This window comes from Chiloscyllium plagiosum, chromosome 1 (genome assembly GCF_004010195.1).
Source record: "Chiloscyllium plagiosum isolate BGI_BamShark_2017 chromosome 1, ASM401019v2, whole genome shotgun sequence".
NCBI lineage: Eukaryota > Metazoa > Chordata > Chondrichthyes > Orectolobiformes > Hemiscylliidae > Chiloscyllium > Chiloscyllium plagiosum.
Window position 1 is genome coordinate 59,215,961 of NC_057710.1, and position 23,052 is coordinate 59,239,012.

The 23,052-nt window shown below is 40.8% G+C and overlaps 1 protein-coding gene across 2 annotated transcripts in view; it reads right to left on the reverse strand.

The window, feature by feature from the left end:
- Positions 1-23,052, reverse strand: part of mtmr12 (myotubularin related protein 12) — an 84,073-nt gene that overhangs the window by 24,476 nt on the left and 36,545 nt on the right. For both annotated transcript variants that reach the window (XM_043687449.1, XM_043687445.1), the window contains exons 7-11: positions 18,748-18,889; positions 9,172-9,247; positions 7,442-7,548; positions 2,484-2,614; positions 1,900-1,978 (exon numbers count right to left, since the gene is read on the reverse strand). In XM_043687449.1, coding sequence (XP_043543384.1) covers positions 1,900-1,978; positions 2,484-2,614; positions 7,442-7,548; positions 9,172-9,247; positions 18,748-18,889 — 535 coding nt within the window. The remainder of the gene's footprint in view (positions 1-1,899; positions 1,979-2,483; positions 2,615-7,441; positions 7,549-9,171; positions 9,248-18,747; positions 18,890-23,052) is intronic.

The following is a 23,052-nucleotide window of genomic DNA, read 5'->3' on the forward strand; positions in this document are numbered from 1 at the left end:
TTGGTGTGACCATGGCTATGAGAGGCACTATATTAATGCAAGCCCTTTCATGGTTCAGTCCTGTTTCCTGTATCACAAGAACAAAATTTTATAATGTGAAGTTTGCAGTGAAAGAATGAATTGCATCATCCAAGCCTCAGCCTTTTGTAATGGCAACCACATTATGACACAAAGCAACAGAAGTGTAATGTATTTGGGGAAAAAAAAACAGGAAAGGTTAAACAAAAACCCAATTGAAAGTTAAAGCATCATGATAAAAGACACTACCAATAAATCTTATTAAATAAAGGTTCCGAACCAGTCTGAAAATCATCTAGCTTCACTTCATAGAATCAATCATTCAGTAAAAAAGGAGGACCTGTGGCCATCAAAGCGACACTAAACCTAAATGAGTTTCATAGCTTACATGTTATGACATTTCAAGCACTCATCCAAACTCAGATTGCCCATCTCAACTACCCTCAACAGGCAGTGCATTCCAGACCCCCGTCACACTAGAGTGAAAAAACCATTCAAATCCCCTCTAAATGACTTTTCACCCTTACAATTATGCCCTCGTTATTGACCCTTCAACTAACAGGAATGGCTAATTTGCATTCATCCTGTCCACACCCCTTATCTTGTACACTCGTCTCAGCTCTCCTTTCAACCTTCTCTGCTCAAAAACAAAACAGCCTGAGCTTATCCAATGTTTCTTCATAGTTAAAGTGCTCCAACCCAGGCAACATCTGAGTGAGTCACCTCTGCACCCCCTCTAGTATAATTAAATCCATTTTACAGGTGTGGAGACCAGAACAGTGGCATTCTGCCATTCATTGAGTACCCTCTTGAATTCTTGCCAACATTTTGCATTGAATGGTGGGACATTCTTCAATTTTAAGGTACAGGATTTTATGATTCAACATGCAAGTATACACTACTGAAAAATACAAGTGTACAGAAACAATATATATATTTCTTTATTCTTTCATGAAATGTGAACGTTACTGGCAAGGGCAGCATTTGTTGCCCATCTCTCACTATTCTTAAAGGAGTGGCTAGCTAAGCAATTTCTGAGAGCAGTTAAGAACCAACCACATTAATGCTGTCGATCCAGAGTCATGCGTACGGTGGACTGGACAAGGGCAGCAGATTTCTTTCACTAAAGGAAATTAGTGAATCAGACAGGATTTAGAATTATTGTATTTGGGGATCATTACATGATCATTACAGAGATCAGCTTTCTGTTCCAAATTTGTGAATTGCATTTAATGCTGGGCCATTCTTCACTTTTAAGGAATTATTTGTAACTAACTTAGCATGGAATATTCTAAAATCTCTTTGAAATGAGAGCAAAGTAAATTTTATAATTACTATAAATACAAAATTAAATAAAGCTGAACAGCAATTGAACAAGCAAATGTTTTGCTAATTGAGAGCCACAGGAAGCAGCTAAGAACAGTACTTCCCCCCCCCAGAAAACTTAAGCTGTTGAATGCTCCTACAGTAGATTAGCAAAAAGGAAAAAACAAAGTTTTAACAACTAGCATAATATGTTGTATCGCTTCATATTTTCAATATAATCTCATTATGATGAGCACAAAGTATAAAAAGGGATCAAAACCAAAAGGACTGCGGATGCTGTAAATCAGAAATAAAAACAAATTGCTGGACAAGCTCAGCAGGTCCGACAGCATTGGAGGAGAGAAATCAGCATTAAGGTTTCAGATCGAGGAACCCTTCGTCAGAACAATAAAAAGGGATGTTGGCTTTAATTATGACCAGATTAATGGAATAACTTTATTACTGCAGAATTAAGTATTTCTGCTGGCAACAATCCCACCCAATACACCAATGGGTTCACAAGGCTGACCACACAATATTCATGTTTTAAGAATAACATACAAAAGATGCACAAACCTGATAACTTCCAGCCAGTTTGAACTCTCCAAAGCAGACAGCCATTTAATATCAGTCTCCCAGAATTCAGAAGCATTTTCTGGTCAAGAACAATTGCATTGAGAATAACAATGAATATATCTAGATTAATAGATAGTTTATCAGGCTGAACCAATATTGATTTCAGACCATAATGCCTACATTTTCTAATAATATTAAGTTAGTTTTGTGCATGATGTTGAAACATTTTGGAATTTTGGAAATTAATTCAAATACATAGCTAGTTTGAAATCAATTTACAGTTTTCTTATAAAATTAATAAGAAACCTGTATTATTTATGACTCAGTCTAGTTAAATAGTGAATAATCTGCATATCTCTATGCAAATCCATTACTCCATAACATGAAAGGATTGTAATACAGGAGGGTCCACATTTGCCAAATGTCAACTGTAGTTTTAACTTTCCACAATGCTTGAAACATTACAATTAAAAGTTGACCCACAATATGTTGTTAATAATAATATACAGCATACACATTTAACAAGCAAGTAAAACCCATTACCACCGTCCAAAAGGTGGCTCCAATGTACAAAGTGAGTTTACCTGTAAGGAACAACTGCTTAAACCTGCTGTAAGAAGCCTGTATTTCCTGTAGAGTTGGAAGAGTGGCTGAAAGGATCTCAGTCCTGACCATGTAATTCACGGAATGGGTTTCACCAAGAATTTGGAGCTGCCTGCAAATCCAAACCAGAGAATGGAACCATTAGTTTCGTAAAAGCCTTGCAAGTGAGGGGTAGAACCAGAGCATTTTAAACTTTATATATTTCTTACAAATGCTGCGTGCACACAATCATCCTCGGTGTACATATATCCAACAAATGGAGAGATCTACTGAGGCAGAGTCCACTGGAAAATACTGGAATACCCCATTATTGACTAGATTTTTAAAATTGAAAAAATAAACAAGAAATAAAGTAGTGAAATGAAATTGCAAGGTCTTACTTCAAACAAAATCGATGTTTGAAACTCATTCACAGGTTTTATTGCCAGCATTTATTGCCAATCCCTATTTGCTTGAGATGGTGGTGGTGAGCCATCTTCTTGAACTGCTGCCATCCATTTGGTGTAACTAGACCCACAATGCCATTATGGAGGGAGTTCCAGGATTCTGACCCAGTGACACTGAAGTAATGGTGATATATTTTGAAGTGTGGATGAGAGTGCCTTGGAGGAGAATTTACAGGTGGTGATGTTCCCATTTATCTGCTGCTCTTGTCCTTTTAGTACCAGGTGCCATTCCTCCCAACTGTCAAATAGGTACTTCATGTTGACGACTACTGGGTAGAAACAAAGGCACCGTATGTACTTCTGAGATCTAGAGGGCAAAAGTTTTAAAAAAGGTCTTCAAGTGCTAACAAATAATGTCTCTGACCAAGCTCGCCAAACTGGGGAAGAATAAACCTGTTAAACTGGGTCTGATAACTACCTCAGTTTGGTAGAGTGGCAGAAAGTAGGAAGTGGTCTTCCATAAGGAAGAGTGTGTTACAACCACTGCTGTTCATGGTTACCTTAACAATTTGACTCTAGAATCAAAAGCATAATTTTTAAATGTGCAATGACACCAAAGTAGGGTGAGGGCAATAGTCATACTGAGGAGAACTGCAACAAATTACACATGGACATCAACTTCATTTGCTATTTTGGAAAGGTTATTAAACATAAATGAAATAACACATTCTGGTAAGAATGAGAAGTGGGTGCAAGTCTAGGTTGGGTAAAAAGGAACAAAAAAAAAAATCTCCTGCACAAATACATTGATCACTTTTCTTTACATCATAGGTTAGCAGACCATAACAAAAGCAAACCAAGTATCAGGTGCTAGGAGGGGTCAGAGTACAAAGGAAGTAAAAATCAAGGTTGACGTACATATGAGTGTGCCTGGAGTGTAGTGAATTCTGAGATTATGCCTTCTAGTCTTGTCTTCCACAAAAGGAACAACCTCTCTCCATCTACTGTCAAGCCCCCTAAGAATTCTACACGTTTCAATAAGGTCACCTCTCATTCTTCTAATCTCCAATGAGTACAGGCCTACTTACTCAACTTCCCCTCAAAGAAAATCCCTCTATACCTGGGATCAACTTAACGAAATGCCTTCAATGCCCAATATATCTTGCCTTAGACAAGAGGACCGAAACCATTTAAAATATTCCCCTGATGTGTTCTAACTATTCAAGGTCAAGTCAAAAACAGTCCCAGAGAACCAGTCAGCTTTGTGTAATGAAAAAAAGAGAGGGTCACTAGCCGCAGGTATTGCTTATTTTTTTTTGGGGGGGGGGGGGGGGAAAAGAGAGAAGAGAAAGAAAGAAAGGAGAGAGAGAACACATTGAGAAGGAGGGACATTCAGGGTGACCTCAGCCAGTGCAGCAATTGAACATGCATTGTTGGCACTGTTTTAACAAGATCTCTCTTTTGATACTCAATGCCCTTGGAAGTAAATCCAACATTTGTTATTTCTACTATCTGCTGAACTTGTATACTAGCTTTGAGATTCACACACAAGGACCCCAAATCCCTCAAAAGAGGAACAACTTTTGGCAAAATGGATTCTCTCAAAAGTGAAAAGATAGAGCAAGCAAAGCCGGAGGTTCCGAGGTGACCAGATATAGAAATTAAGGGAAAAAAAAGTGTGCTAGTCAGAAGTTAAAAAAAAAAACTGAGAACCAGGCTGAAGGTTCAGAGAGGAGGTGATAAAGTAAATAAGAGAAGTAACAAGGGAGTTTGGAAAGAGACTGGCAGCCAACATAAAAAAAATGAATCCCAAAGACTTGTATCAGCAATTAATATTTAAAACCAGTACAGCTGTTTAGGGACCAAAAAGGAAATTTGCACATGGAGGCAGTGGGCACAGCTGTGAATTAAGTGAAAACTTTACACCAATGTTTCCAAGCATGATGACCACGGTGACAAGGGAGGAAATGTAGGCACTTCAAGGCTTTAAAATTGAAAAAGTGGTGAAATTGGATAAGCTTTCAATACCTAATGGTAATGATATAATGCCTCCAAGGATAAATGAGGGAAGCATGGAGACTACAGCAGCCCTATCCAAAACTTTTCAGTCTCCCTTGGGCTTGGGTTGGTGCCAGAAGATTGGAAACTGCAAATATTACACCCTTGTTCAAAAGAAAGTGATGCAAGGATAAGCCTCAGTACAGGCCAGTCAGTTTAGCTTCCGTGGCAGGTAAACTTCTGGAAACAATAAATTGGGTAACAATAAACGAAAGGTTCATTACATTAGTCCTTTGGTAGAGGGGGTTTTCCTGAATGCAGCGTGAATCAATTTGGGTCTATATTTCCTGGAGTTTAGAAGAATGATAGGTAATCTTCTTGAAACTTAAGATTCTGAAAAGGCTCAATATATAAGTGGTAGAGATCATGTCCACATGCTAGGGACTCTAAGATACGGAGGCATGGTCTCTGGTTATGTAGTTGATCATTTAGGACCAAAATGAAAAGAGTACTTTCACCCAAAAAAATTAACAAGTCTCAAGGAATTGTAGGAGCAAACAGGAAAGAAGTTAAAACCCAAGGTCAACCATGATAATATTGAATGGCCGAGCAAGCTGACAGGCCATTTGATCATGAGAAAATTGTCACATGGACAAACGTGGGTTAATTAAAGAAAATCTGCATTTATTTCTTCAAGGAAAATTGCGTCTATGGAGTCAGAATTTTTGGAAGATGCAACAGAGGGTTGATAAGGGCAATGCAGTTGATAATAATGTACTTTGATTTGTAAAAGATATTTGATACCACAAAATTGACTTGTGCCCAAAGTTGGAGCTCACAGCATAACTGTCAGTTTCAACATGGATGTGGAATTCACAGAGGATACAAAGACTAACAGTTAAAAGATGTTTTTGGGCTAAAGGTAGAATTCTGAAGGTATCCAGTGTTGAGGTCCTTGCTTTTCCTGATACATATTAATGGCCAAAACCTTCATCCCAAAGTTTGCTGAAATATATGAAACTTAATGTTGTGTAATGTGAGGCGGCCAGTACAGAACTTCAAACTGACAAACTGGTCAGATGATCAGAAAGATGGCAGGTGAAGTTGAATGCCGACAAATGAGAGGCAATTAATTTTAGTCAGAAAATTACGGATACAATTCTAAATGGAGCGCAGAAGAGGCAACATGTATCTGTGTTAGTTGGAAACACAACGGCACAGTGGTAATTTCAGTGGACAAGCAATCCAGAAGACCAAGTTAACACCTTAGAGATATGGATTTAAATCTCACAGCAGGAAATTAATTCTGACAGTAACAGAATAAGATTCTGTTGAAGGCACATTAACCTAAAACATTTTCTTTCATCCAGAGATGATCACCATCTGTTGAGGATTCCAACATTTTGTTTGAGAGATTCAGGACAGATTAGTTTGCTTGGTTGGATCCCTTAACAGTCCTGCGGTTATGAAATGCATTATAGCACTCTGCAAGGTTTACAAAGGTAAATTCCAAATCCTGTGGTCTCAATCACAAAAAAAGGTCAATGATATTTGCTACTAAAACTACGTTGCCTTCAACTCGGGCATATTTTATTAATCTTCATGACTACTTGGTCAAAATAGTGCAATTTCCAAGATCATGAACTATAACAATTCACAAGCGCAATCATCTTTATGAAGCAGCTAGAAATTTGTGGTGTTGTATGAAAATATGGAGGCAGAATGCCTTTTGTTAAAGAATACACAAACAGTGTTACATTTTGTCAATTATTATTCCATTCCTCTTTCTAAATTCAATTAAAAAGCAGTAATACACCAATGTATTGGCATGTCAAATTACAAGAGATTTGCTCATGCAGATTAGCAAGGTCATCTCAATCACAGTGGTGACATTAACAAGTCACTGCCTGTACTATGCTTCAAATTTCAAAGAAATTAAGCACTTTTTGCTGGTTCTTGCATGCCATATAAGAACAGATTTCAACCAGGTAATGGTTGCCTGTATGATCGATTACAGAAACCACAAATAGATCTATGGAGAACTCTCGGGATGAACAAAAAATGTTCAATACAAATGGTACGAGAGTAATCTAAACAAGAGCCATACAAACTTCTGCATTACAGACCACTTCTAAGAAAATAACTGCAGCTCAACAGGTCCATGTGGAGGCATGCAATGAAATTTGAAGCAGCACATTTCAAGGGGTAATACATTAAACCCTCAATATCAGACAGCCCAGGGAAAGGCCAGAGGTGTCACACATGCAGAAGTACCTTATATATCCAAGCCAATATGAACTGCCAGTCGTGTACATATATGCCGATTCTGCATCATACTCTCCAGTTAAGAGAACGCACACAGAACAACTAAATTACTTATGCTTAGACATTTTGAACAGTGTGGCATTTATAATCAGACAAGACTGATCACACTTTCCATAGCAGTGACAGGAAGGAAAAATTTAATGTACACATTAAACAGCAAAATACACCCTTCCCAATGTGAACTCCAAATGTGTATCATAAGTTATCCATTAATAAGATTAGCTACCAACCTTTCAATCCAACCTTTGTCCATTTGTGAAGTACTGTCATCAGCTGCTTCAGGGAGAGCTGTCATCTTCAGCAATGCACAACCACTGGGATGAGACCAACACCAAAGCTGCATGTGGGTTATTTAGAAACATCAAAATGTAATAGGCTTTTATTTGGGGGAAAAAAAAAAGTATAAATTTAAAATAATAGAGACAGTCAACTTGCAACACATGTACCATTATCTGTCCAAAATCCACTTCATGTGTTACACAACATCTTTATTTCAGAAATAGGACCCTTAGCATTTCATAGATATAAAAAAAAAAGGAAAACAGATTTAAAGAGCAATAAATTATGGAATTTGAAGGCAGGCCACTGAACTCAATCGTTAACTGTATCTCTCTCCACAAATACTGTCTAACAAGCTGTGAATTTTAAACAATTTCTATTTTCATATGAAGAATGAATGTTTAAGGAATGAATATTAGAGTGTAGGATTTGGTAGTTAAAGATACTTCTAACAACAATGGCTAAAAAAGGAGGGTGCTATGCACAAGAGCTTGGTGGAGTGCGCAAGATGGAAGGAATTGTAAACAGCAAGTTACAGGTATGGAGTGGAATCTTCAGTCAGCAGTGGATACAGGAACAGACACAAACACATGCACAATCTTATGTAATCGTGCCAGTTTAGTACTAAAATTCCATACCATTTTGAAGATAAATTGTGACAAACTACAATGGTTCAGTTCTTTCAGATCACCACTGGTTGGGCTACACATCTTCAGAAGCCCCCAGTTCTCCCCCTCACTTTGCAATGACAGCTCCCTGCGAATTAAACTGACTTCTTTTGCACAGCTACTCCCCAGATCAGAGACAGATTAGAGTGGTGCTGGAAAGGCACAGCAGGACAGGCAGCATCAGAGGGCAGGAAAAAAAAACAAAAAAAAAATGAAAAAAATATCAACGTTTCAGGCACCAGGAATCAAAGAATCAAATTCCTGATGAAGGGCTTTTGCCCGAAACGCGATTTTCCTGCTCTTCAGATGCTGCCTGACCAGCTGTGCTTTTCCAGCACCACTCTAATCTTGACCCTGATCTCCAGCATCTGCAGTCCTCCCTTTCACCTACTCCCCAGATCTGCCAATTGATCTTTCCTACACATAGCAAGATTTCCAGTTGGTACTCAGGCTTTGAATAATGGGCCAAAACAAAAATAGTACAACAAGGCAGTCTCCCTACTCCAGATAAAATAGTTGGGGGGTGAAGTTTACAGCTCTGGCCCTTGGCTGTCCCTTGGTGGAGGGCACAATTGGATGAGAATAGAAATCAGAAGGTTGCAGAACTGGATGAACTTTGAGTTAGGGAGGGGTGAAGCCACAGGAAGAGATGTAAAATCAAATCACTGGGAGTCATCATCATCCTTCCTAAATTTGAACTTTTCCCCCAGTAGTGGTATATAGTCTTAGTTTAAAAGAATCTTGTTAAAGTCATTACAAATTAACAGATAACTTGTGGCAAAATCGTTAACTCTGTGCAAAGTTATCACATTCTCAGTGCTCCAACTTCTGCCCATTCTGTGTACATGCACTTAAAAAAAGTTTAACCTACTCAATTCTTCAAAGGCTTTGAGAAAAACAGTGAATAACTGTTGAGAGATTTACAAAACATAGATCACAAAGGAAGTTACTGACAGCACCTAAGGTAGGTTTACGGTTGGGCAAGTAGAAGAAACAAAAAGCAAAAAACTTACAGGAATTCCTTTTCCTTTGTATTTCTTTATGTCATCATCAGTAACAGATAAAGGAACAGCAAAGAACTGTGGAAGTCTGGAAGAAAAACAAATTAATTCCTTTTAAAAACACAGAATTTACTGAACTTGACAAAATAGGCTACAATTCACTCCGGCAAGTGCATGGTGTTGCGAAGTTCAAATATCTTCCTTTCCTTTTAATATTTTGATATAAAATTTTCTCCAAATATACAGAAAGAATTGTACTTTTCACCTAGTCCCTCATCCTTTTCCAGTATACTTCACTTTCATTTTAAAAGCTACTATGAATTCAGCTCCCATCACTATGATTTTTTTTGGGGGGGGGGGGTGTCAAAACCCAAGAAATCAAAACATAACTAAAATTTCTCAACTTCTCCCATAAAACCATTAGAACTGGGAAAGGTGTAGACCATTCAAACTCAAACCAGCTGTGCCATTCAGACACCCCTCACATCCACTTTCCTGCCCTTTCCCCAGAAGAGATTCCCTACTGATCATGAATCTGTCTTAAATATATGCAAAGATTCTGCCCCCACAGCTCTGTGGAAAGGAGTTCCAAATAACCTCAACCCACAGAAGAAATTCCTGCTCATCTCAATCTCTTAAACTGATGCCCCTTTCTTCTGAGACTATGCACTCTAGTCAGAGAATCTCCCAGGAGGGGAAATTTTTTTTTATTCATTCATTCACAGGATGAGGATATCAATGGCAAGGCCAGCATTTATGGTTAAGAGTCAACCATAAGGCATTGCTGTGGGAGGGAGTCACACATAGGCCACACCAGGTCAGGACAGCAGTTTCCTTCCTTAAAAAGGACATTAGTGAACCAGATAGGCTTTTCCTGACAACCAACAATGGATTCATGGTCATCAGTAGGCTCTTAGTTTCAGATTTTTGTGTTTTTTCTGACTGAATTAAAATTTCAAAATTTGCCATGATGGGAATCAAACCTGGGTCCCCAGAATATTCCTGGGTCTCTGGATTAACAGTCCAGCAATAAAACCACTAGGCTATCTCCCCCACAATTTACCCTGTCAAGTCTGTAAGACAAGTCCACTTATAATGTTTAAAAGGCATCTAAATGAGTATATGAATAGTAAGGGTTTGGATGGATATAGGTCAAATGAGACAAGATCAGATTGGGATTCTGGTCAGTGCAGGCAATTTGGATGAAAGGGCCTGTTTCCATGGCTGTGACTCTAATTCAAAAGTTTCAAAAAGAGATCACCTCTCATTCTTCTAAATTTCAATGAGTAAAATCCCAATCGGTTTATCCTTTGTTCTCAAAACAATCCCTCCATACTGGAATCATCCTAGTGAACCCTCAATGAAATGCCTTCAAATGACATCTTTAAGGGGACCAAAAATGCTCTCAGTGCTCCAGATATGGTCCCATCAGCAGCTTGTACAGTTGAAGTAAGACTTCCCTATTCTTACATTCCAACTCCCTTGAAATAAAGGGCCAACATTCCATTAATCTTCCTAATTACCTGCTGCAGCTACGTTAGCTTTCTGCGTAAATACCCACAAAGGCCCTTCATGTTGCAGCTTTTGTCATTTTTTCTCCATTTAATTATTGCTGTTCTTTTGTGTTCACTTCTAAAACAAACTTAACATTTTTCTACATTATACTCCATTTGCCAACTTTCTGCCCCTTTCTTAGTCTATCATTATCGCTGTGAGCTATTTGTATTCCTATCGCAACCTTTCCACCTATTGTGAAACTTGAAAGGGTTCAGAAAAGATTTACAAGGGTGTTGCCAGGGTTGGAGGGTTTGAACTATAGGGAGAGACTGAATAGGCTGGGGCTATTTTCCCTGGAGCAGAGGCTGAGACCTTGTGGAAGATTATAAAATCATGAAGCGCACAGACAGAGTAAATAGACACAGTCTTTTCCCCAGGGTAGCAGATTCCGAAACTAAAGGGCATAGGTTTGAGGTAAGAGGGGAAAGATCTATATGGGACTCGAGGCAAATTTATCAGACATGTATGGAATGAGCTACCAGAGGAATTGGAGGAGTTGATTTAATTAGAACATTGAAAAGGCATTTGGATGGATATATGAATAGGAAAGGTTTATTAGATTAGATCCTCTACAGTGTGGAAACAGGCCCTTTGGCCCAACAGAGAGCAACTCTCCCAGACTCATTCCCCTACATTTACCCCAACTAATGCACCGAACAGTACAGGCAATCTTTTTAGCATGGCCAATTCACCTGACCTGCACATCTCTGGACTGTGGGAGGAAACCAGAGCACCCGGAAGAAACCAAAGCAGACACGAGGAGAATGTGCAAACTCCACACAATCCTCCCGAGGCTGGAATTGAACCTGGGACCCTGGTGCTGTGAGGCAGCAGTGCTAAACACTGAGCCATCGTGCCGCCCCATTTGGTGATATGGGTGAACTGCTGGCAAATGGAATTGGATTAATTTAGGATATCTGGTCAGCATGGTCAAGTTGGACCAAAGGGTCTGTTTCCATGCTGTACATCTCTATGACAAAATCACAGATTGGGCAACTGCAATGCGGAACACCTACATTCTGTTTGCAAAAATGACCCTGACCTTCCAGTTGCGTGGCACTTCCACACAATATCATGTCCCCTGGCCAACATCCATGACTCATGTTTGCTACAGTGCTCAGTGAAGCTGGAAGAACAGCGTCGCATTTTCCACTTGGGAACCCTGCAACCTTCAGGACTCTAAATCAAATTCATTAATTTTAGGGCCTTGTTCCATGTCCTTCCCCCAACCCCCACATGCCAGGCCTTATCACATGGGCTGTACCACACACAACCCATTGTCGATTACAATCGGTCCCCATTAAGCAGATGTTTATTCTCCCAGGCTGACCATTATCCGTTCCTTTGTCTGCCCAACTGCATTCTCTCTGGGCTCCAACCTCACCTATTGTTTACTTCTTTCGCCCTCCCTATTTTCAGTACATGTAATCAGCTTTTTCCTAGCTACAATCAGTTTTGAAGGATCATTGAACCCAAACTGTTAACTCTGCTTTCTTTCCAAAGGTGCCACCAGACATTGAGTGTCTCCAGCAATTTGATTTTGTTTCAGATTTCCAGTAATCGATGGTTATTTTAATCAATTTAAATAAATTGATTACAATAATCAATTCCGGACATCAGTTTGTATCTTAAACAAAAGACTTAGCAATTTATTGAAAATACAGCAACTTCAGCACAGCAAAATTGGTCTACGCCATAACCCAAAAGACCTTTCTCAGCCCCATGCACACAGAAGACAGACAAACATAGCTAAATAAAAAATAACAAAACGGGCCAGATTGCTCAAATGATTTTCATAATGCATTGTTTGACAGGCATAGATGAGAGCTTCCTGATTGATTTTATGATGATGCCATTCAGGGTCACTTTTACAGTTTACTCACAAAGACGGTAATACATTGAACTTAGCTTTTTTATTGAGCTTCCAAGAGCTGCTTCTAGGTGGTTTGGGGGGAAGCATTCAAGTCTTCATGCTGTAGCTTTAACAGCTTGTTTCCTTTTGCCACAGAAACCCAATTCAAACTCAGACCATTCTCAGACAGACTGACCATTTCCTCCACATACCTCAGTTACTATTCAACATCTGCCATCTGCTTAAGTATAAAGGTCTTTTCAGGTGCTGGCTTCATTAATAACCTTACTTCTGCTGTCTGTTTAAAACATAATATCCTTTCTCTGTGGCAAAGCATCTGAAGAACACTGATCTGAAGAAACTAGCCTGTAATTCACTTCCATACCTAGCCCCTCATATAAAGAAAAGCTTATTTGGTCGGTTTTCCTCTTAACAACAAGGTGTTATCCACAGTCCAAATGTTCACATTTCCCAGCTCCAAAAATGTTAAAAAAATCAAAAAAAAAATCAGTGAAGTTCTCGAACACTGTTGAAATGAACAAAAATCCAAAAATGTTATGTTATATCACGTTATTCAAGAAAGAGGATGACTGAGGGAAAAGTTTGAGCCGAGCAGAGATGTACATTGTAACGTGGTTGCACAAGATGTGGGCAGAGTCCTAAATTAATATTTATCTCTGTCTTCAGAAGAGGAGGATGGGTGCATTATAGTTGAAGAGGAGTTGGAAATCTTCAAAAACAAAACACAATATGAAGGGAAACACAGTAGGAACTGACCTCAGAGGGTGGATAAACCAGATATCCTAAATAAATCAAGTCCCATTTACCAGCACCCAGCCCATATCCTTATAAATCCTTCTTATTCATATACCCATCCAGATGCCTTTTAAATGTTGTAATTGTACCAGCCTCCACCACTTCCTCTGGCAGCTCATTCCATGCACGCACAGCCATCTATGAGAGTAAGGTGTCCCTTATATTTTTACCCCCCTCACCTTAGACCTCTGCCCTTTAGCTTCTGACTCCCCTTTCCTGGGGAAAATACTTATTTATTCACCCAATTCATGTCCCTCATGATTTTATAAACCTCTAAAGGTCACCCCTCTGCCTCAGATGCTCCAGGGAAAATAGCCTCAGCCTAGTCAGCCTCTCCCTCCAGCTCAAATCCTCCAATCCTGGCAACAGCCTTGTAAACCTTTTCTGAACACTTTCAAATTTCACAGCATTCTTCCTGTAGCAAAGAGACCAGAATTAAACACAGTCTTCCAAAAGTAGACTAATAAATGTCCTGTAAGTTGTAACATGACCTCCCAACTCCAATACTCAATGCAAATAACAGCTAACGTACCAAATGCCTTCTTCACTAACCTAGTCAGTCTGACCTCAGAGGCAGGCAAATTAAAGGTATCAATACTGGATTAACTAAACTTTTTATGCCAAGAGACAGTCACTTTAGAGTAGCCACACTTCAGTGTTGGATCAGCTGATTTTGGACAGTGCTCAGGGACAGAAGTGCGACTGCAAGTAAGGCAGGTAACTGGACCCAAAGGCCACAGGGTGAATGAGCTAAATGACAATGGCTCCATGGCATAGGAATCCATTCAGGAGCAGGGAGCAAGAAAGAATGCAGCACAATAGGGGGAATTAACATCATTATTCTGCAGCATGCAGTACGAGTCCAGACCGCTGTGCTGCCTGCCTGGCATTCGGTTTCACAATTTCTGCTCAGGGGAGAAATAGAATTTACAGGAGGAGCCAGTCACTGTGGTTTATGTAGGTACCAATGATATAGGTTAGACAAAGGAGGTATTGCATAGTCAACACAAGACACTGGGGCATCAAACAGGTAGAGCTTGAACAGTCAATCTCTGCAATATTATGGAGCCTAATGCAAGTTGCATAGAGCAAACCAGGTTAGAGAGATGAATGTGGCTCAAACACTGGTGCGAGAGAAGTGGGTTCCAGTTCATGATTCTTGTTAAGCAAAGTGTTGAAAGATTATTTGATAAAGTTTATTTGGGGTTCCAAACAGATCATTCATGACCTTATTAAATGGCAGGCTCAAGGTCTACTCCTGCTTCCTATGTCAGAAGTAGGGATGGTCACTAGTGATTGCATAATGTTCATCATTCATGTCCTCAGACACTGTAACAGTCCATATTCAATGCAAAAAGATTTGGACAAAATCCAGGCTTGGACTGACAAGTAACATTCACACCATACAAATACCAAGCCATGACCATCTCCAATAAGAGACATAATTTAACCATTGCCACTTGATATTCAATATTGTTACCATCACGGAATCCCCAATCAACATCATCCTGAGGATTACCATTGATTAGAAACTCAGGTGGAATTACCATATAAATCAGTAGCTTCAAAAGCAGATCAGAGGCTAGAACATAGAAGAATACAGCGCAGTACAGGCCCTTCGGCCCTCGATGTTGCGCCGATCCAAGCCCACCTAACCTACACTAGCCCACTATCCTCCATATGCCTATCCAATGCCCGCTTAAATGCCCATAATGAGGGAGAGTCCACCACTGCTACTGGCAGGGCATTCCATGAACTCACGACTCGCTGAGTAAAGAACCTACCCCTAGCATCTGTCCTATACCTACCACCCCTTAATTTAAAGCTATGCCCCCTTGGAAAAAGATTCTCACTGTCGACCCTATCTAAACCCCTAATCATCTTATACACCTCAATCAAGTCACCCCTAAACCTTCTTTTCTCCAATGAAAACAACCCCAAGTGCCTCAGCCTTTCCTCATACGATCTTTCTACCATACCAAGCAACATCCTGGTAAACCTCCTCTGCACCCGTTCCAGTGCCCCCACATCCTTCCTATAGTATGGCGACCAAAACTGCACACAATACTCCAGAGGCGGCCGCACCAGAGTCTTATACAACTGCAACATGACCTCAGTACTCCAGAACTCAATTCCTCTACCAATAAAAGCCAGTACGCCATATGCCTTCCTCACCGCACTATTTACCTGGGTGGCAACTTTCAGAGATCTGTGTACATGGACACCAAGATCCCTCTGCTCATCCACAATACCAAGTATCCGACCATTAGCCCAGTACCCCATCTTTTTGTTATTCTTCCCAAAGTGAATCACCTCACACTTAGCTACATTGAATCCCATTTGCCACCTTTCTGCCCAGCCCTGCAGCTTCTCTATATCCTGCTGTAACCTGCCACATCATTCCTCACTGTCAACAACTCCTCCGACTTTCGTAACATCCGCAAACTTGCTCACCCAACCTTCTAACCCCTCTTCCAGGTCATTTATAAAAATGACAAACAGCAATGGTCCCAAAACAGATCCTTGCGGAACACCGCTAGTGACGGCACCCCATGAAGAAACTTTGCCATCAACTACTACCCTCTGTCTTCTTCCAGCCAGCCAACTCCTAATCCAAACCTCCAACTCAATGCCATACCTCCGTATTTTTTGCAGTAGCCTACCATGGGGAACCTTATCAAACACCTTACAAAATCCATATATACCACATCTACCGCTTTCACCTCATTCCCAGAGAATCCTAAGATAAATGCCATCAGGCCCAGGGGACGTATCTATTTTCACCCTTTCCAGAATTTCCAACACCTCTTCTCTACATACCTCAAAGCCATCCATTCTACTTAATTCTGACTCAGTATTCACATTGACAACAATGTCCTGTTCCTGATTGAATACTGACGAAAAGTATTCATTCAGTGTCTCCCCAATCTCTTCAGCCTCCACACGCAACTTCCCACTACTATCCTTGACTGGACCTATTCCTACCCTAGTCATTCTTTTATTCCTGACATACCTATAGAAAGCCTTAGGGTTTTCCCTAATCCTACCAACTAAGGACCTTTCATGTCCCCTCCTTGCTGCGCTTAGCTCTCTTCAGGTCCTTCCTGGCTACCTTATAACTCTCAATCACCCCAACTGAACCTTCACGCCTCATCTTTACATAGGCCGCCCTCTTCCATTTAACATGGGATTCCAGAAGAGGAATACTGCAGTGAGTAACTCATCTCATAACTCCCCAGAGCCTGTCCACCATCTACAAGACACAAGTCAGGAATGCATTGGAATACTCCCCACTTGCCTGCATGAATGCTATCCTGGCAACATTCAAACAGTTTGACACCATCCAGGACAAAGCAGCCCGCTTGATTGGCACTCCACCCACAATAATCCACTCCCTCCACCATTGACACTCCGTAGTAGCAGTGCGTACAATAAAATGCACTAAAGAATTTTGTTGAATTTCTATAAGCAGCACCTTCGCAGTCCATGACCACTTACATCCAGAAGGACAAGGGCAGCAGATACATGGTAACACCATCACCTGCAAGTTTCCCTCCAAGCCTGTCACCATCCAGACTTGGAAATGTATCATTATTTCTTCACATCACTAGGTAAAAATCTAGAATTCCTTGTCTAAAGGCATTGTGGGTCAATCTACAGCAGAGGGACTGCAGTGGTTCAAGGTGGCAGCTCAACACCAACTTGTCAAGGGCAACTAGGGACAGGTAATAGGGAATTGCCTTGCTGGTCAGCACATTTACATGAACTCAAAAAAAGCATTCTGGACACAATATTATAGGAAGGATATAACTGCTCTGGACAGAAGATCTAAGAACATTGCGAGGGATTGAAAATTGCTGCGAGGAGGAAACATTGTTCTCAGGAAAACAATCCTAAACTACCCAGAAAAGGTGCGGGGTGACTGGCGTACTAAGTAATGAGGGACTTGAATACATTGGACAAGGAAGACCTGCTGACCCAGTGAGAGATCAATTACCATGGGCACATATTTAAAGTGACTGTAGAAAGTTGAGTGTACACAAGGAAAACCCTTTTTCACCTCCATGATGGTGAGTGTCTAGAATCTGCTGCCCAGTTTGCTGATTGAAGCAGAAACCCTCAACTAATCTAAAAGAACCCAGATCAACATGTGATATGCTGTAACCTGCAAGGCAACAGTCCAGATGCTGGTATGTGGCACTGACACGATTGGTTAAATGGCTACTTGTTGTGCTGTAATTTCTCCATGGTCCTACAAGTCTCCCTGTTTTGTCTGTGTTGCCTGTCTGGCCTGGAAAGCAACTTGCTATCAATGAATGGGGGGAGGATCCAGTTATTTTAGCCTTTGTAGATTCCAACAGCATAGGTAGAACAAAATAGGTGGATGCGCATAATTAGTGCGCAAAGCTAGGCACCAAATTAAGAAACAGGACATTAAAATGGCCAAAATCTTCACATTACTTCCTGAGCCACATGCAAAACCAGCAGAGGACAAGTTAGAGGAATGAACACATGGTTCAAGGACTTGTATCGAGACAGGAGTTCTGGTCATGGCATCAGTACTGGGAAATGAGGGATTTTTATTGATGGGACAGTGTCCACCTAAACAATGCTGTGGTTGATGGGCTTGAGTCACAACTAAATAAGCAGTCCAGATTTTAAACTGAATGAGGGCAAGGCTTCAAATTGGGAAGGTACAGTAAATCAAAGATTAAAGACAAAGCCAAATAGAAAGGTCTTAATATGGGAAATGATAAAAGTGAACTGAAAAATGTGTTGCTGGAAAAGTGCAGCAGGTCAGGCAGCATCCAAGGAGCAGGAGAATCGACGTTTCGGGCATAAGCCCTTCTTCAGGAAAGGTGTGCCAAACAGGCTAAGATAAAAGGTAGGGAGGAGGGACTTGGGAGAGGTGCGTTGGGAATACGATAGGTGGAAGGAGGTTAAGGTAAAGGTGATAGGCCGGAGAGGTCGGGAAGAAGACTGTAGGTCAAGAAGGCGGTGCTGAGTCCGAGGGATAACACAGACATTGGCAGGAAGGAATCCAGGTGCAAATCTACAAATAACTGATCTCATTGCTGTTTCTAGGACTAGTTATACAAAATTAAACAGCTGGATCTCCCCACAATATACAGATTGCACCTCAATTACTGACTGCAGCACTCAGATATTCTGTGGTCATAAGAGATGCTTTACAATTCCTGTGTTCCATTGCCATTTAGGCAATTTTTTTTATTGTAGGTAGGGGTCAGGAGACGATACTTTAAGTACCAGGAAATAGGTAAAATAGGATAGCTTTTTTTTGTGCTGTGCAGTCTCAATAATTACCCAGTACAATCTAGAATGACTAACTATTGGCTACTCACCTAGTGCTGATTTTATAATTTTCGTTAATGGAAATTATTCTGTAGGTTAGCAGACCTCCAGTGCGGTCCAGCTCTCCTCTCCAATCGTTTTTGTTTTCAAACATCACAGTTGGAGGATCATCTTCTATTCTTATGGGACCCACTGTGGGGGGGGGAAAATAACGACTTCTCAATGACAAAAAGACACGTGTACAGAACTAAAGTACCTGTGCATATAAATCAGTTAGATCATAAGATACAAGAGCAGGAGAATGTCATTCAGCCCATCAAGGCTGCTTGGGCATTCAATGAGACCATGTCTGAGCTGATAATCCTTAACTCCACTTTCCTGCCCTTTTCCTATAATCTTCAATTATAGAGTCATAGAGATGTACAGCATGGAAACAGACCCTTTGGTCCAAACAGTGGGCGGCACGGTGGCTAGCACTGCTTCCTCACAGCGCCAGAGACCAGGGTTCAATCCCTGCCTCAGGCGACTCTGTGTAGAGTTTGCACATTCTCCCCGTGTCTGCGTGGGTTTCCTCCGGGTGCTCCGGTTTCCACGCACAATCCAAAAATGTGCAGGTTAGGCGAATTGGTGAGGCTAAATTGCCCGTAGTGTAAGGTGAAAAGGTAAATGTAGGGGAATGGGTCTGGGTGATTTGCGCTTCGGCGGGTCAGTGTGGACTTGTTGGGCCGAAGGGCCTGTTTCCACACTAAGTAATCTATCCTTGCTGACCAGATATCCCAACCCAATCTCGTCCCACCTGCCATTACCCGGCCCATATCCCTCCAAACCCTTCCTATTCATATACCCATCCAAATGCCTCTTAAATGTTGCAATTGTACCAGCCTCCACCACTTCCTCTGGCAGCTCATTCCATACACGTACCACCCTCTGCATGAAAAAGTTGCCCCTTAGGTCTCTTTTATATCTTTCCCCTCTTACCCTAAACCTATGCCCTCAAGTTCTGGACTCCCCAAACCTAGGGAAAAGACTTTGTCTATTTATCCTATCCATGCCCCTCAATTTTGTAAACCCCTATAAGATCACCCCTCAGCCTCCAAAGCTCCAGGGAAAACAGCCCCAGCCTATTCAGCCTCTCCCTCTAACTCAGATCCTCCAACCCTGGCAACATCCTTGTAAATCTTTTCTGAACCCTTTCAAGTTTCACAACATCTTTCCGATAGGAAGGAGACCAGAACTGCACGCAATATTCCAAAAGTGGCCTAACCAATGTCCTGTACTCAATACTCTGACCAATAAAGGAAAGCATAAGTGTTCCACCTCAGACCTTAATTATACTTAACGACCTAGCTTCAACAGACCTCTGCCGCTTCACCACCTACAGGGGCAGCGCGCGCACACACAAAAAACAACCTTTCCGCAACTATCTTGTCAAGTTCCCCAAAGAATCATTTATGGTCTAATAAAGTCACCTCTCATTTTTCTATATTCCAATGAATACACACAACCTACTCAATCTCACCTCGTAATTCAGTTCTTCCATACTCAGGAACAACTGGGTGAACCTTGTCTGGACTGCCTCCTATGCAGTGTATCTTTCCTTAGATAAGGGGACTAAGATGGTATATGGTATTTCAGCTGTGATTTGACTAGTGCCTTGTATTGCTTCAGAAAGACACTACTTTTATTTTTCATTCCCTTTGAAATAAAGGCCAACATTTCATTTGCCTGCCGAATTACTTGCTGAATTTGGACGTTAGCCTTTTGCGATTTATGCATCAGACTCCCAAATCCCTTCAATGAAGTTTTTATTGCAGCCTTTTGCCATTTAAACAATATTCACCTCCTCTAGCCTTCCTTTCAAACCTTACATTTACCCAAAACATGGTTTAATTTCGACAAATAGCCACATACAGCTATTAGCACTGAAAATGCTCTGGAGTTCTACTGGGGAAATAGAAACTTTTATTTATAAAGGAAGTTGCAAATGGATTTTTGGCAGTGCAAACGGAAAGGATTTCAGACTCATAAGACTTAGCAATATACAAAAAGGAAGAAATACATTTACATTAATGGAATTACAAGCAATATTTTTGTGACTAAAGAAAATTAAAAAAAGTCAGTTTACCAAAGCAAATTGCTGCCAATCAATTAGCAAACAGAACCTACTATAAGCATTTGCACTGTTTAAAAATATTATTTGACAGTACAATACATATTCTTTTGTGTGATATTGCAAAGTTTCTATCTCGTTTTGCTAAATAATTGGGTTTGTTGTGTATAGCTTTTTTAAAAAGTAACCACACTTAGTGCTTAGCCAGTTTTAAAGCTTCTTTCTCAAAAAATAAAAACAGACCATTGGGCCGAATAAGTCCATACCTGTGCTCAGGTTTCACAGTTCAAATATTGCATGAAGCTGGTGAAACTAACTGCTCAAATATGTCACATAATCCATCTTAACTAAAAATCAAGGGACTCTCCAAGGGACAATGCTAAGTGATTTCTGTCAGAGGGCAATTCTACCTTTTGGAATGACATATTCAGCAAAGGCCCCATCTGCCTGCTGAAATAGATATAAAGGACAGACAGTGGATGATAATTGCGGTTGTTAGTCAATCCTCTCAGCTCCAGGACATCTCTGCAAATGGTCCTCAGGGTTGTTCAGCACATTTATGATACCTCAGACATTTTTGTAAAAATGTGCTCATGGGATGAAGGTATCATCTGCTTGACCAGCACTTATTACCCATCTCCAATAGTCCTTGAACAGAATGGTTTATGAGCCCATTTTAGAGCATGTCAACCACACTATTATTATGGGTCTCCTGACATGCTGGCTAGACCAGGTGAGGATCGGAGATTTTCTTTCCTAAATGAGGTGATGAACCAAATGAATATTTATGACAATGGTTGACATTAGAACAACTTTTAATTCCAGATTTTTATTAATTCAAATTTCACTATCTGCCATGGTGTCATTTGACACATGTCGCCAGAACACTCGTCAGGGAGATGGATTACTAGTGAAGTGACAACAACACATCCACATAAGATCATTCAGCAATGGCCTGATAAATCACAGAATACCTATGGTGTGGAAGCAGGCCATTTCGACCCATCAAGTCCACACCAACCCTCCAAACCACTCAGACCTGCTCCCCTGCCCTATCCCTGTAACCATGTATTTCCCATGGTTTATCCACCTAACCAGTATATCCTTGGACATTATGGGAAACTGTGCATAGCCAATCCACATAATCTACACATTTTTGGACTGTCAGAATAAGCCAGAGTACTGGAGGAAATCCACGCAGACACGGGGAGAATGTGCAAATGCCACACTGACAGGCAGTCTGTCACAAGGGTGGATTTAAACCTGGATCCCTGACACTGAGGCAGCAGTGCTAACCATTGAGCCACTGCGTTGCCCTGGAAAGTAACATTTGTGCCATAAGCATCATGAAACGACCATCTCTAAGAGAGAATATAACCATTTCATTGCATTCAAATGGCATTGCCATCACTGGATACCCCACTAGCAATGTCCTGAGGGTTACTGTTAACCATAAACTGAACTGGACTAGCCATGTATCTACTGTGCCTACAGGAGTAGCTCAGAGGCTGTAAATACGACATCAAGTCGCTCACCTTCTGGCTCCCCAAAGGCTGTCTAGCAATGAAACACATCAGCAATATGACTCTCCAACAACATTCAAGAAACCTGAAACCATTTAGAGCAAAACAACACACTTAACTATTACTCCATCCACAATACTCAACATAAACTCTCTTCCCTACTAACACACCAGAGAGATGTGCCAACTATAAGATGAATTGCAGCAACTCTAAGGCTCTTTTGACTCAACTGCTACATCCAGAACCAGTGCATGGGAAAATGACTACCTGCAAGTTCTCCAAGTCACATATAAACCTACATTGTGCAGGTGCCAAAATTGGACTGGGTGGACAAAGTCAGAAGACTTCACCCAAAGGAGCAGTGCTCCGAAAGCTTGTGACTTCAAGTAAATCTGTTGGGACTATAACCTAGTGTTGTGTAACTTCTGACTTTGGAAATAGATTGCTGCTCCTTCAGTACATCTGGGTCAAAATCCTGAAGCTCTCTCAAGTCCCTTCACTCCACAAACAACAGCAGTTCAAGAAAGCAGTTCACAACCAATCTCAAGTGCAATTAGAGATGAGCACCGAATGTTGGCCCAGTCGATGTTCAATAAATATTTGAGAAAAAAAAAGTGAGAGAGAGGCTTGGAAGCATTTGAAGGGATTTGGTGTGATATTTCCCTGACACTTGAATTGGCTAAATGGTTTACAATAGCCTCATCTCATGTTTCTACGCATGT